Genomic DNA, 13866 nt, shown 5'->3' on the forward strand with positions numbered 1-13866 from the left:
CTATCCAGCCTGGTGTCTCTAGGCTCTATCCAGCCTGGTGTCTCTGTGCTCTATCCAGCCTGGTGTCTCTGGGCTCTATCCAGCCTGGTGTCTCTGTGCTCTATCCAGCCTGGTGTCTCTGTGCTCTATCCAGCCTGGTGTCTCTGTGCTCTATCCAGCCTGGTGTCTCTGGGCTCTATCCAGCCTGGTGTCTCTGGGCTCTATCCAGCCTGGTGTCTCTGTGCTCTATCCAGCCTGGTGTCTCTGTGCTCTATCCAGCCTGGTGTCTCTGGGCTCTATCCAGCCTGGTGTCTCTGGGCTCTATCCAGCCTCGTGTCTCTGGGTTCTATCCAGCCTGGTGTCTCTGTGCTCTATCCAGCCTGGTGTCTCTGGGCTCTATCCAGCCTGGTGTATCTGGGCTCTATCCAGCCTCGTGTCTCTGGGCTCTATCCAGCCTGGTGTCTCTGTGCTCTATCCAGCCTGGTGTCTCTGTGCTCTATCCAGCCTGGTGTCTCTGGGCTCTATCCAGCCTGGTGTCTCTGGGCTCTATCCAGCCTGGTGTCTCTGGGCTCTATCCAGCCTGGTGTCTCTGTGCTCTATCCAGCCTGGTGTCTCTGGGCTCTATCCAGCCTGGTGTCTCTGGGCTCTATCCAGCCTCGTGTCTCTGGGTTCTATCCAGCCTGGTGTCTATGTGCTCTATCCAGCCTGGTGTCTCTGGGCTCTATCCAGCCTGGTGTATCTGGGCTCTATCCAGCCTCGTGTCTCTAGGCTCTATCCAGCCTGGTGTCTCTGTGCTCTATCCAGCCTGGTGTCTCTGTGCTCTATCCAGCCTGGTGTCTCTGGGCTCTATCCAGCCTGGTGTATCTGGGCTCTATCCAGCCTCGTGTCTCTAGGCTCTATCCAGCCTGGTGTCTCTGTGCTCTATCCAGCCTGGTGTCTCTGGGCTCTATCCAGCCTGGTGTCTCTGGGCTCTATCCAGCCTGGTGTCTCAGGGCTCTATCCAGCCTGGTGTCTCTGGGCTCTATCCAGCCTGGTGTCTCTGGGCTCTATCCAGCCTGGTGTCTCTGGGCTCTATCCAGCCTGGTGTCTCTGGGCTCTATCCAGCCTGGTGTCTCTGGGCTCTATCCAGGCTGGTGTCTCTGGGCTCTATCCAGCCTGGTGTCTCTGGGCTCTATCCAGCCTGGTGTATCTGGGCTCTATCCAGCCTCGTGTCTCTAGGCTCTATCCAGCCTGGTGTCTCTGTGCTCTATCCAGCCTGGTGTCTCTGGGCTCTATCCAGCCTGGTGTCTCTGGGCTCTATCCAGCCTGGTGTCTCAGGGCTCTATCCAGCCTGGTGTCTCTGGGCTCTATCCAGCCTGGTGTCTCTGGGCTCTATCCAGCCTGGTGTCTCTGGGCTCTATCCAGCCTGGTGTATCTGGGCTCTATCCAGCCTCGTGTCTCTGGGCTCTATCCAGCCTGGTGTCTCTGGGCTCTATCCAGCCTGGTGTCTCTGGGCTCTATCCAGCCTGGTGTCTCTGGGCTCTATCCAGCCTGGTGTATCTGGGCTCTATCCAGCCTCGTGTCTCTAGGCTCTATCCAGCCTGGTGTCTCTGTGCTCTATCCAGCCTGGTGTCTCTGGGCTCTATCCAGCCTGGTGTCTCTGGGCTCTATCCAGCCTGGTGTCTCAGGGCTCTATCCAGCCTGGTGTCTCTGGGCTCTATCCAGCCTGGTGTCTCTGGGCTCTATCCAGCCTGGTGTCTCTGGGCTCTATCCAGCCTGGTGTCTCTGGGCTCTATCCAGCCTGGTGTCTCTGGGCTCTATCCAGCCTGGTGTCTCTGGGCTCTATCCAGCCTGGTGTCTCTGTGCTCTATCCAGCCTGGTGACTCAGGGCTCTATCCAGCCTGGTGTCTCTGTGCTCTATCCAGCCTGGTGTCTCTGGGCTCTATCCAGCCTGGTGTCTCTGGGCTCTATCCAGCCTGGTGTCTCTGTGCTCTATCCAGCCTGGTGTCTCTGTGCTCTATCCAGCCTGGTGTCTCTGGGCCCTATCCAGCCTGGTGTCTCTGTGCTCTATCCAGCCTGGTGTCTCTGGGCTCTATCCAGCCTGGTGTCTCTGGGCTCTATCCAGCCTGGTGTCTCTGGGCTCTATCCAGCCTGGTGTCTCTGTGCTCTATCCAGCCTCGTGTCTCTAGGCTCTACCCAGCCTGGTGTCTCTGTGCTCTATCCAGCCTGGTGTCTCTGTGCTCTATCCAGCCTGTTGTCTCTGTGCTCTATCCAGCCTGTTGTCTCTGTGCTCTATCCAGCCTGTTGTCTCTGTGCTTTATCCAGCCTGTTGTCTCTGTGCTCTATCCAGCCTGGTGTCTCTGGGCTCTATCCAGCCTGGTGTCTCTGTGCTCTATCCAGCCTGTTGTCTCTGTGCTCTATCCAGCCTGTTGTCTCTGTGCTCTATCCAGCCTCGTGTCTCTAGGCTCTATCCAGCCTGTTGTCTCTGTGCTTTATCCAGCCTGTTGTCTCTGTGCTCTATCCAGCCTGGTGTCTCTGGGCTCTATCCAGCCTGGTGTCTCTGTGCTCTATCCAGCCTGTTGTCTCTGTGCTTTATCCAGCCTGTTGTCTCTGTGCTCTATCCAGCCTGTTGTCTCTGTGCTCTATCCAGCCTGTTGTCTCTGGGCTCTATCCAGCCTGTTTTCTCTGGGCTCTATCCAGCCTGTTGTCTCTGTGCTCTATCCAGCCTGTTGTCTCTGGGCTCTATCCAGCCTGTTGTCTCTGTGCTCTATCCAGCCTGTTGTCTCTGTGCTCTATCCAGCCTGTTGTCTCTGTGCTCTATCCAGCCTGTTGTCTCTGTGCTCTATCCAGCCTGGTGTGTCTGTCTGTCCTGTCACTTTTATCCCCCTTGATTTGGACTTGACTCCTGTCTTCTACTCAACTTAATGAGACTAATGAAGACACTTTGCTGCTGTCTCTCTGAGATCTGTTAGTGATCTAGGTCATCTATGAACATTTGAACATCTTGGCCATGTTCTGTTATAATCTCCACCCGGCACAGCCAGAAGAGGACTGGCCCCCCCTCATAGCCTGGTTCCTCTCTAGGTTTCTTCCTAGGTTCTGGCCTTTCTAGGGAGTTTTTCCTATCCACCGTGCTTCTACACCTGTATTGCTTGCTGTTTGGTGGTTTTAGGCTGGGTTTCTGTACAGCACTTTGAGATATCAGCTGATGTAAGAAGGGCTTTATAAATACATTTGATTAATAGTGGACACTGTCATTGAGAGAAGCCATCTTGCAGTATTATTGTCTGTGAAAGGCCATGGATCAGCAGTACTTTGTAATGTAATCTGAATGTTGCTGGATGCTTTGTTAGTCATCCGATCAGGAAGTGTACTTTCTGAGAGGGTCTCCTGTCTAGCACTTGCAATGCCCAAACACCTGCATGTGCCAACTTACACACACACACACACACACACACTTTCTTTTTTCCGACATCCGTACACACTCACGCACACAGGCATACACACACACACACACACACACACACACACACACACACACACACACACACACACACACACACACACACACACACACACACACACACACACACAGTCTTCTTGATGTGATAAGGGTAGGGAAAATGCTGTGAGCCGGTTCCCTCGGCCTAATGTGCCCTCAACCTTACCGGACAAATAAACTGGGACGAGCCCCCAGAGGCAGAGAGAGAGATGGAGAGAGAGAGAGAGGAAAAGAGAGAGAGAAGAGAGAGGGAGAGAGAGGAGCTAAACATGACCTCTTTCTTTATAACATTCATTGTCTGAGCATTGAGGGAACCTTTTAAAACATTGAACAGAAACGTTAAACAAAACATTGAACAGGAACGTTAAACAAAACAGTTTTATTTATTTTATTTTTTTATTTCACCTTTATTTAACCAGGTAGGCTAGTTGAGAACAAGTTCTCATTTACAATTGCGACCTGGCCAAGATAAAGCGATGCAGTTTGACACATACAACAACACAGAGTTACACATGGAGTAAAACAAACATACAGTCAATAATACAGTAGAAAAATAAGTCTATATACAATGTGAGCAAATGAGGTGAGATAAAGGAGGTAAAGGCAATAAATAGGCCATGGTGGCAAAGTAAATACAATATAGCAAGTAAAACACTGGAATGGTAGATTTGTAGTGGAAGAAAGTGCAAAGTAGAAATAGAAATAATGGGGTGCAAAGGAGCAAAATAAATAAATAAATAAATACAGTAGGGGAAGAGGTAGTTGTTTGGGCTAAATTATAGATGGGCTATGTACAGGTGCAGTAATGTGTGAGCTGCTCTGACAGCTGGTGCTTAAAGCTAGTGAGGGAGATAAGTGTTTCCAGTTTCAGAGATTTTAGTATTTCGTTCCAGTCATTGGCAGCAGGGAAGGAGGGAGAGGCGGAGAGGCGGCCGAAGGAGGAATTGGCTTTGGGGGTGACCAGAGAGATATACCTGCTGGAGCGTGTGCTACAGGTGGGTGCTGCTATGGTGACCAGCGAGCTGAGATAAGGGGGAACTTTACCTAGCAGGGTCTTGTAGATGACCTGGAGCCAGTGGGTTTGGCGACAAGCATGAAGCAAGGGCCAGCCAACAAGAGTGTACAGGTCACAGTGGTGGGTAGTATATGGGGCTTTGGTGACAAAACGGATGGCACTGTGATAGACTGCATCCAGTTTATTGAGTAGGGTATCGGAGGCTATTTTGTAAATGACATCGCCGAAGTCGAGGATCGGTAGGATGGTCAGTTTTACGAGGGTATGTTTGGCAGCATGAGTGAAGGATGCTTTGTTGCGAAATAGGAAGCCAATTCTAGATTGAACTTTGGATTGGAGATGGTTTATGTGAGTCTGGAAGGAGAGTTTACAGTCTAACCAGACACCTAGGTATTTGTAGTTGTCCACATATTCTAAGTCAGAACCGTCCAGAGTAGTGATGCTAGACGGGCGGGCAGGTGCGGGCAGCGAACGGTTAAAGAGCATGCATTTAGTTGTACTTGTATTTGTATTTAAGAGCAGTTGGAGGCCATGGAAGGAGAGTTGTATGGCATTGAAGCTCGTCTGGAGGGTTGTTAACACAGTGTCCAAAGAGGGGCCAGAAGTATACAGAATGGTGTCGTCTGCGTAGAGGTGGATCAGAGACTCACCAGCAGCAAGAGCGACATCATTGATGTATACAGAGAAGAGAGTTGGCCCAAGAATTGAACCCTGTGGCACCCCCATAGAGACTGCCAGAGGCCCGGACAACAGGCCCTCCGATTTGACACACTGAACTCTATCAAAGAAGTAGTTGGTGAACCAGGCGAGGCAATCATTTGAGAAACCAAGACTGTTGAGTCTGCCGATGAGGATGTGGTGATTGATAGAGTCGAAAGCCTTGGCCAGGTCAATGAATACGGCTGCACAGTATTGTTTCTTATCGATGGCGGTTAAGATATCGTTTGGGACCTTGAGCGTGGCTGAGGTGCACCCATGACCAGCTCTGAAACCAGATTGCATAGCGGAGAAGGTGCGGTGGGATTCGAAATTGTCGGTAATCTGTTTGTTGACTTGGCTTTCGAAGACCTTAGAAAAGGCAGGGTAGGATAGATATAGGTCTGTAGCAGTTTGGGTCAAGAGTGTCCCCCCTTTGAAGAGGGGGATGACCGCAGCTGCTTTCCAATCTTTGGGGATCTCAGACTACATGAAAGAGAGGTTGAACAGGCTAGTAATAGGGGTTGCAACAATTTCAGCAGGTAATTGACATTGAGACATTGAGCGCGAACGTTAAACAATACATTGAACAACATTGAACAGCAACGTTAAACAAAACATTGAACAGCAACGTTAAACAAAACATTGAACAGGAACGTTAAACAAAACATTGAACGTTAAACAAAACATTGAACAGGAACGTTAAACAAAACATTGAACAGGAACGTTAAACAAAACATTGAACGTTAAACAAAACATTGAACAGGAACGTTAAACAAAACATTGAACAGGAACGTTAAACAAAACATTTGTAACGGCTGTCTTCGTGAAGAGAGGACCAAGGCGCAGCGGGTTGCGTGCTCAACATTATAATTTATTAAATGTGAACACCAAAAACAATAAACAAAGAACAGGAAACAGTTTTGCAGGCTACACCAACGCAATGCAAAAACAACTACCCACAATTAACAAACAAAACACATCCCTATATATAGGACTCTCAATCAAAGGCAACTACAAACACCTGCCTCCAATTGAGAGTCCAACACCCAATTACCTAACATAGAAAATACTAAACTAGAAAGAACATAGAAATACAAAAACATAGAACATAACCCAAAACCCGGAAATAATAAATCAAACACCCTTCTAAACAAAACCACCACCCCGAACCACATAAAACAAATACCCTCTGCCACGTCCTGACCAAACTACAATAACAAATAACCCCTATACTGGTCAGGACGCGACAACATTGAACAGAAACGTTAAACCAAACATTGAACAGAAACATTAAACAAGACATTGAACAGAAACGTTAAACAAAACATTGAACAGGAACATTAAACAAGACATTGAACAGAAACGTTAAACAAAACAGACCAGGATATGTCTCTGACCTGTTCACTGGATGTGCTACCTTGTCCCAGCCCTGCTGTTTTTTACCCTCTCTCTCTCTGGCTCTCTCTCACTCTCTACAACACCTGCTGTTTTTTACCCTCTCTCTCTCTCTGGCTCTCTCTCACTCTCTACAACTCCTGCTGTTTTTTACCCACTCTCTCTCTCTGGCTCTCTCTCACTCTCTACAACACCTGCTGTCTCAACCTCTGAATGATCGGCTATGAAAGTCCAACTGACATTTACCCCTGAAGTGCTGACCTGTTGCACCCTCTACAACCACTGTGATTATTACTCTTTGACCCTGCTGGTCATCTATGATGAACATCTTGAAGAACGATCTGGCCTTTATACAATACACATTTCTCTAGTTAAAAGACATCAGATATCACAGGCTACGTACACAGCCTCAGTTCTTCGGGGGCCATGGACTCTACAATGTGTCGAAAAGTGTTCCACAGTGTTCCATGTTTACTCCAATGCTTCCCACTGTTCTGTCAAGTTGGCTGGATGTTCTTTGGGTGGTGAACCATTCTTGATACACACACGGGAAACTGTTGAGAGTGAAAAAACCCAAAGGTCCATTCACCCTCTGAATGGCAGTCAAACACAATCTATGTCTCTATTGTCTGAATGCTTAATAATCCTCCTGTAACCTGTCTTCTGTTCTTCATCTACACTGATTGATGTGGATTTAACAAGTGACATCAGTAAGGGATCATCGCTTTCACCTGGATTCACCTGGTCAGTCTGTGTCATGGAAAGAGCAGGTGTTCTTAATGTTTTGTTCACTCAGTGTACAGTAAGACAGAGGGGACGGTGTTTCACTCGTTAGGTTGCTATCTAGGAAAGTTGGTGTGTGCGCACGGCACTAATCGGATGCTGGAATTATTTTGGATAAACGTGAGAAAGCAACCTACTTTTTATGGGATTTATTTGACAATCAGATGAAAACATCATGACTGGTTGTGTTCATGGCACATTTAAAAGATAATACGTTTTTACAGTTAAATTACGTCTCTATAAAACCCATTTAAACTTACATGGGTGTTCAGACTGGCCTCTGCCTGAGGCCTCCAAATCACTCAGTCCGCCCGTGCCTGTGGGGGTTTGAGTTCTGACTCAGTTGGTCAGGGGGTCAGGATGGGGGCACACCAGGTTTGAGTTTCCTGCCGGTCTCTGGAGCATTCCTCTGTGTGTGTGTGTGTGTGTGTGTGTGTGTGTGTGTGTGTGTGTGTGTGTGTGTGTGTGTGTGTGTGTGTGTGTGTGTGTGTGTGTGTGTGTGTGTGTGTGTGTTTTTCTGGGCCTCACTAACGAGCTGCTAATGAGACAACAGAACCCTGCTCTGCATGGGCCTATTAGGGAGGGAGGGAGGGAGGGAGGGAGGGAGGGAGGGAGGGAGGGAGGGAGGGAGGGAGGGAGGGAGGAGGGAGGAGACGAGGGTGAGAGAGAAAGAGGGGAGGGAGAGAAGTTTTTTGGTAAATAAATGTTTTCAGATTCACAATATAATTTCTAATGGCTTCTTCTTCTTCTGTTTCTTGTTCTCTCTTCCTCCTCCTCTTCCTCATCCTCCTCATCCTCTTGTCTCTCTGTCTGTGTTGGAGGTGAGTTATCCATGGTGGAGCTGCAGGATCCCTTCCTGGTCAGTGTTCACCTCATTACGGACCCGGGCAAGGCCAAGTCCCTGCAGCATGCTGCCGACACTGTCCTGGCCTGGGTCCACCCTGAACTGCAGCTCTTCCGCGTCTCCGAGAGAGCCGCCTGGCAACAGAAGCCCAAGCGCCAATCATGTCAGGCTGCGGCATCTTTTTCAGCCAATCACGGCCCTCCGCAGTGCCAGCCGGCGCTGGCCGTCATCCTCTTCCTGCAGGAGCAGTACGGGGGCGAGGAGCAGATCGTGACCTTACACCGTGCTCTCCAGCGACCCCCCTGGCACTTCCACCACACCGAGAGGGTCAACAACGGCCGTAGGATGCTCCCGCTGACTCCCTGCAGCCAAGACTTCTTCACCCTGGCCCCGGGGACTCCTCTGTGGGCGGTTCGCCAGGTTCACTACGGTAAAGAGATTGTACGCTTCACAGTCTACTGCCGTTACGAGAGCTTCCGGGACATGGTGCGCATGTACCGGATGATCCTCCAGAGGAAGCTGGCCCAGAAGAAAGAAGACTTTTGTTTTTTTGTGGTGTACTCCAACCCGGATACCGAGATCCAACTGTCATTCAAGCGGTTGCCGAGGGGCCAGAGCCCCGCTCCTACGGAGTCGGCGGTGATAGAGATGAGGGTGAGGGACGTTGGGGCGTTGGTGCCCCTCCTGCCGTACCCTTGTACCCCCATCAGTGAGGTACGCTGGCAGACTGAAGACTACGACGGGAATAAGATACTGCTGCAGGTGAGATACTGCTGTGTGTGTCTGTCTCTGTCTCTGTGTGTCTGTGTGTCTGTGTCTCTGTCTCTCTGTCTCTGTGTCTGTGTGTCTCTGTGTGTGTGTGTGTGTGTGTGTGTGTGTGTGTGTGTGTGTGTGTGTGTGTGTGTGTGTGTGTGTGTGTGTGTGTGTGTGTGTGTGTGTGTGTGTGTTGTACACGTTTGTGTTGCCAAGGCCGTAGATGAACAACATGCACAGTATATTTCCCAGCAGCAGTCAGACTATGAACTAAGAACAACCCTTAAATGATGACGACAGGCAGACCAGACCACAGACATGAGCTCTGGCACTCACTGGAGGTAGAGTGTGTTGTTGCTAAGCAACAGTAGAAGTGAAATGTGTGTGTGTGTGTGTGTGTGTGTGTGTGTGTGTGTGTGTGTGTGTGTGTGTGTGTGTGTGTGTGTGTGTGTGTGTGTGTGTGTGTGTGTGTGTGATGTTCCAGGTGGGCTTCATACAGTCTTCCTTCAGACGTGTAGTTAGGGTGACACCACATCCACACTCTCTCTTACTGGAGATTAGGTTCACACTGTGTGTAGTCATCAGGGAAACAGAGAGAGAGAGAGGGAGGGAGGGACAGAGGGGGGGACAGAGAGAGAGAGGGGAGGGAGAGAGGGAGGGGGGGACAGAGAGGAGAGAGAGGGGAGGACAGAGAGGAAGAGGGGGGGACAGAGAGGAGAGAGAGGGAGGGAGGGAGAGAGGGGGGGACAGAGAGGAGAGAGAGGGAGGGAGGGAGAGAGGGGGGGCAGAGAGAGAGAGGGGAGGGAGAGAGGGAGGGGGGGAGGGACAGAGAGGGGGGACAGAGAGAGAGAGGGAGGGGGGACAGAGAGGAGAGAGAGGGGAGGACAGAGAGGGAGAGGGGGGGACAGAGAGGAGAGAGAGGGAGGGAGGGAGAGAGGGGGGGACAGAGAGGGAGAGAGAGGGGGGGACAGAGAGGGAGAGAGAGAGGCAGTCAGGGAGAGAGGGGGGGACAGAGAGGGGAGAGGGGGAGAGAGAGAGGGGGAGAGAGAGAGGGGAGAGAGAGAGAGGGGGAGAGAGAGGGAGAGAGAGCAGGGGGAAAGAGAGGGGAGAGGAGAGAGAGAGGGGAGAGAGAGAGAGAGAGAGGAAGAGAGAGAGAGAGAGAGAGAGAGAGAGAGAGAGAGAGACAGAGAGAGACAGAGAGAGAGAGAGACAGAGAGAGAGAGAGACAGAGAGAGAGAGACAGAGAGAGAGAGAGAGGGAGAGAGAGAGAGACGGGGAGAGAGGGAGAGGGAGAGAGAGAGAGGGACAGAGAGAGAGAGAGGGAGAGAGAGAGAGACAGAGAGAGAGAGACAGAGAGACGGACAGAAAGAGAGAGAGAGAGAGACAGAGAGAGAGAGAGAGAGAGAGAGAGAGAGAGAGAAGGCTCCACCGTACAGACCATACAGACTACAGGTTCTAAGTGGGAACGGGACTGCAGCCAAAAACAACAGTCCCACTCAGCAGACAAAGGAACATTGAGCCTTTCCAATTTGCACTCCTCCTCCACCCCTCATCCCTCATCCCTCCATCCCAACACAGGCTGGGATAGGTGTACAAGTCCTACTGCTACGACCACCCTGAAGGAGATTCACAGATTTCACACACACACACACACACACACACACACACACACACACACACACACACACACACACACACACACACACACACACACACACGTTCACTCTGGGGGACTAACATAATTAACTAGACCTTACCTAGGGTTGCAAAGCTACCAGTAATTTACCAAAGTTACCGGAATCTTCTGTAATTTTGGTCATTAACAGATAATCTATGGTAACTTCTTTTATTTATACTTGAATAACTTTTTTTTTTATACGTATGCGTATGAGTTTCTAGTGGATAGACCATAAGGTTCAAGAGAAAATAGTGATCGCTGAATGAAAACGACATACATTCAATTGACAATGGTATTATTTTTCATTTAACTCTTCATCTTGTCCAACTATTGACGTTTTTTCACAAATGCCACCAATTTGTTACCATAACATTTACAACAAAGACATAGTCAAATGACTGTGTGTAAAAATATATATAAAGGATATTTCATGCTGAAACCGTATAAAGATGGCGTCTTACGGGCTCCTGACCAATGCTGCCATTTTGTGTGTTTTCTACGCTGATCTTAACTTTTTTTTGTACATAATATCACCACAATCACCACAATCATTTCCTATGACCAAAAAACAGCTTCTGGACATCAGAACAGTGATCACTAACCTCAATTTTGGATGACGATTTCTACTTCAACGAGCCGGCAGCTGTGGATGTACTGCTCATTCCGGACCTGGCCCTGGACTCGAGAGGAAGAGACGGCGCAAGAGACGCACACGAGCGGGCTCCCTGACGAGACTATGAGTAAATAAAACTGCCTTTACCGTCCGTTCTATTGGCAGACGTACAAATCACTAGAGAATAAACTGGATGAGCGCTGTTTGAGACTATCCTATAAACGGGATCTGAAGAACTGTAATATCCTATGTTTTTTTCAGAGTCGTGGCTGAACAAAAACATGGATAATATACATCTAGCTGGTTTTACTATGCATCGTCAACACCGAACGGCAGCTTCGGGTAAGGTTAAGGGGAAAAGTATCACGTTTCAGGAGAAGACCCAGATGCAGACAGTGTCGAAGTAAAAAAAAAAGTTTATTACTAGAACAGGGGGCAGGCAAAACGACAGGCCAAGGGCAGGCAGAGGTCAATAATCCAGGGTGGTGTGACAATGGTACAGAACGGCAGGCAGGCTTCGGGGTCAGGGCAGGCAGAATGGTCAAAACCGGGAAAACTATAAAACAGGAACAAGAGAAAGACAGGAGCAAGGGGAAATCCGCTGGTATGCTTGACGAACAAAACGAACTGGCAACAGACAAACAGAGAACACAGGTATAAATACACAGGGGATAATGGGGAAGATGGGCGACAACTGGAGGGGGGGTGGAGACGAGCACAAAGACAGGTGAAACAGATCAGGGTGTGACACCAATAAGAGACATTCTGGATTGTAACTTCTCAATAAAGAGAAAGAGGGTGTGACAATGTGTGTGTCTACAGCAATCAGGCTTGCGATCTCTAACGTTCAGGAAGTTTAGAGGTTTTACTCGTCTGAGTTAGAATATCTCATGATAAGCTGTAGACCATACTATTTACCCAGATAATGTTCATCTATATTTTTCGTAGCTGTCTATTTACCACCACAAACCGATGCTGGCGCTAGGACCGCACTCAACGAGCTGAATAAGGCCAAAATACTCTTCTAGAGACAGCACTCCTAGTGGCCAGTAATTTTAATGCAGGGAAACCTAATTTCTACCAGCATGCCACCTGGGGAAAAAACTCTAGATCAACGTTACTCCACACACAGAGATGTATACAAAGATCTTCCTTCGGCAAAACTGACCACAACTCTATCATCCTGGTTCCTGCTTACAAGCAAAAACTCAAACAGGAAGTACCAGTGACACGCTCAATACTGAAGTGGTCCGATGAAGCGGATGCTAAGCTACAGGACTGTTACGCTATCACAGACTGGAATATATTACGGGATTCATCCAATAACATTGAGGAGTTTACCACATCAGTCAACGGCTTCATTAATTAGTGCATCATTAATCCGCACTGAGCTAAAGACTAGAGCTGCTACGTTCAAGGAGCGGTACACTATGCTGATTGTGGACTACAGGAAACGTTAACATGCCTGTAGTGGAGCCGGTCGAGAGATTCATGTTCCTCAGTGTCCACATCGCTAAGGGATTATCATGGTCCACACACACCAACACAGTCATGACAATGTCTCTTCCCCCTCAGGAGGCTGAAAAGCTTTGGCATGGGCCCTCAGATCCTTACAAGGTTCTACTGCTGCACCATTGAGAGCATCTTGGCTGGCTGCATCACCTGTTTGTATGTTTGTATGGCACCTGCTTGGCATCCGACCACAAGGTTCAACAGAGGGTAGTGCGTGCGGCCCAGTACATCACTAGGGCCAAGCTTCCTGCCATGCAGGGCCTCTATACCAGGTGGTGTCAGAGGAAGACCCTAAAAATTGTCAAAGACTCCAGCAACCCTAGTCATAGACTGTTCTCTCTGATATCTCACGGCAAGCAGTACCAACAGGACCCTGAACAGCTTCTACCCACAACCATAAGACTGCTAAATAGTTAGTCTGGGTAGCTATTAATTAACTATTTAACTATCTGCATTGACCCTTTTTGCTCTTTTGACTCATCACATACGCTGCTGCTACATTTTATTATCTATCTTGTTGCCTAGTTACTTTATCCCTACCTATATGTTCATACACTACATGACCAACAGTTTGTGGACACCTGCTCGTTGAACATCTCATTCCAAAATCATGGGTATTAATATGGAGTTGGTCCCCCCCCTTTTCCTTATAACATACCTTAATTTATAAGTATTCAGATGCTTTGCTATGAGACTCAAAATTGAGCTCAGGTGCATCCTTTTTCCATTGATCATCCTTGAGATGTTTCTACAACTTGATTGGAGTCCACCTGTGGTAAATTAATTTGATTGGACATGATTTGGAAACGCACACACCTGTCTATATAAGGTCCCACAGTTGATAGTGCATTTAAGAGCAAAAACCAAGCCATGAGGTCAAAGGAATTGTCTGTAGAGCTCCGAGACAGGATTGTGTTGAGGCACAGATCTGGGGAAGGGTACTAAAAAATGTCTGCAGCATTAAAGGTCCCCAACAACACAATGCCCTCCATCATTCTTAAGTGGAAGAAGTTTGGAACCACCAAGACTCTTCCTAGAGCTGACGGCCTGGCCAAACTGAGCAAATGGGGGAGAATGGCCTTGGTCAGGGAGGTTACCAAGAATCCGATGGTCA

At 48.8% G+C, this 13866-nt stretch overlaps 1 protein-coding gene across 1 annotated transcript in view; it reads left to right on the forward strand.

The window, feature by feature from the left end:
- Positions 1-13866, forward strand: part of fam124a (family with sequence similarity 124 member A) — a 57707-nt gene that overhangs the window by 27583 nt on the left and 16258 nt on the right. The window contains exon 3 of the mRNA XM_014165668.2: positions 8174-8958. Within this exon, the coding sequence (XP_014021143.1) occupies positions 8174-8958 (785 nt within the window). The remainder of the gene's footprint in view (positions 1-8173; positions 8959-13866) is intronic.

The sequence above is a fragment of the Salmo salar genome, chromosome ssa21, assembly GCF_905237065.1.
Source record: "Salmo salar chromosome ssa21, Ssal_v3.1, whole genome shotgun sequence".
Classification (NCBI taxonomy): Eukaryota; Metazoa; Chordata; class Actinopteri; order Salmoniformes; family Salmonidae; genus Salmo; species Salmo salar.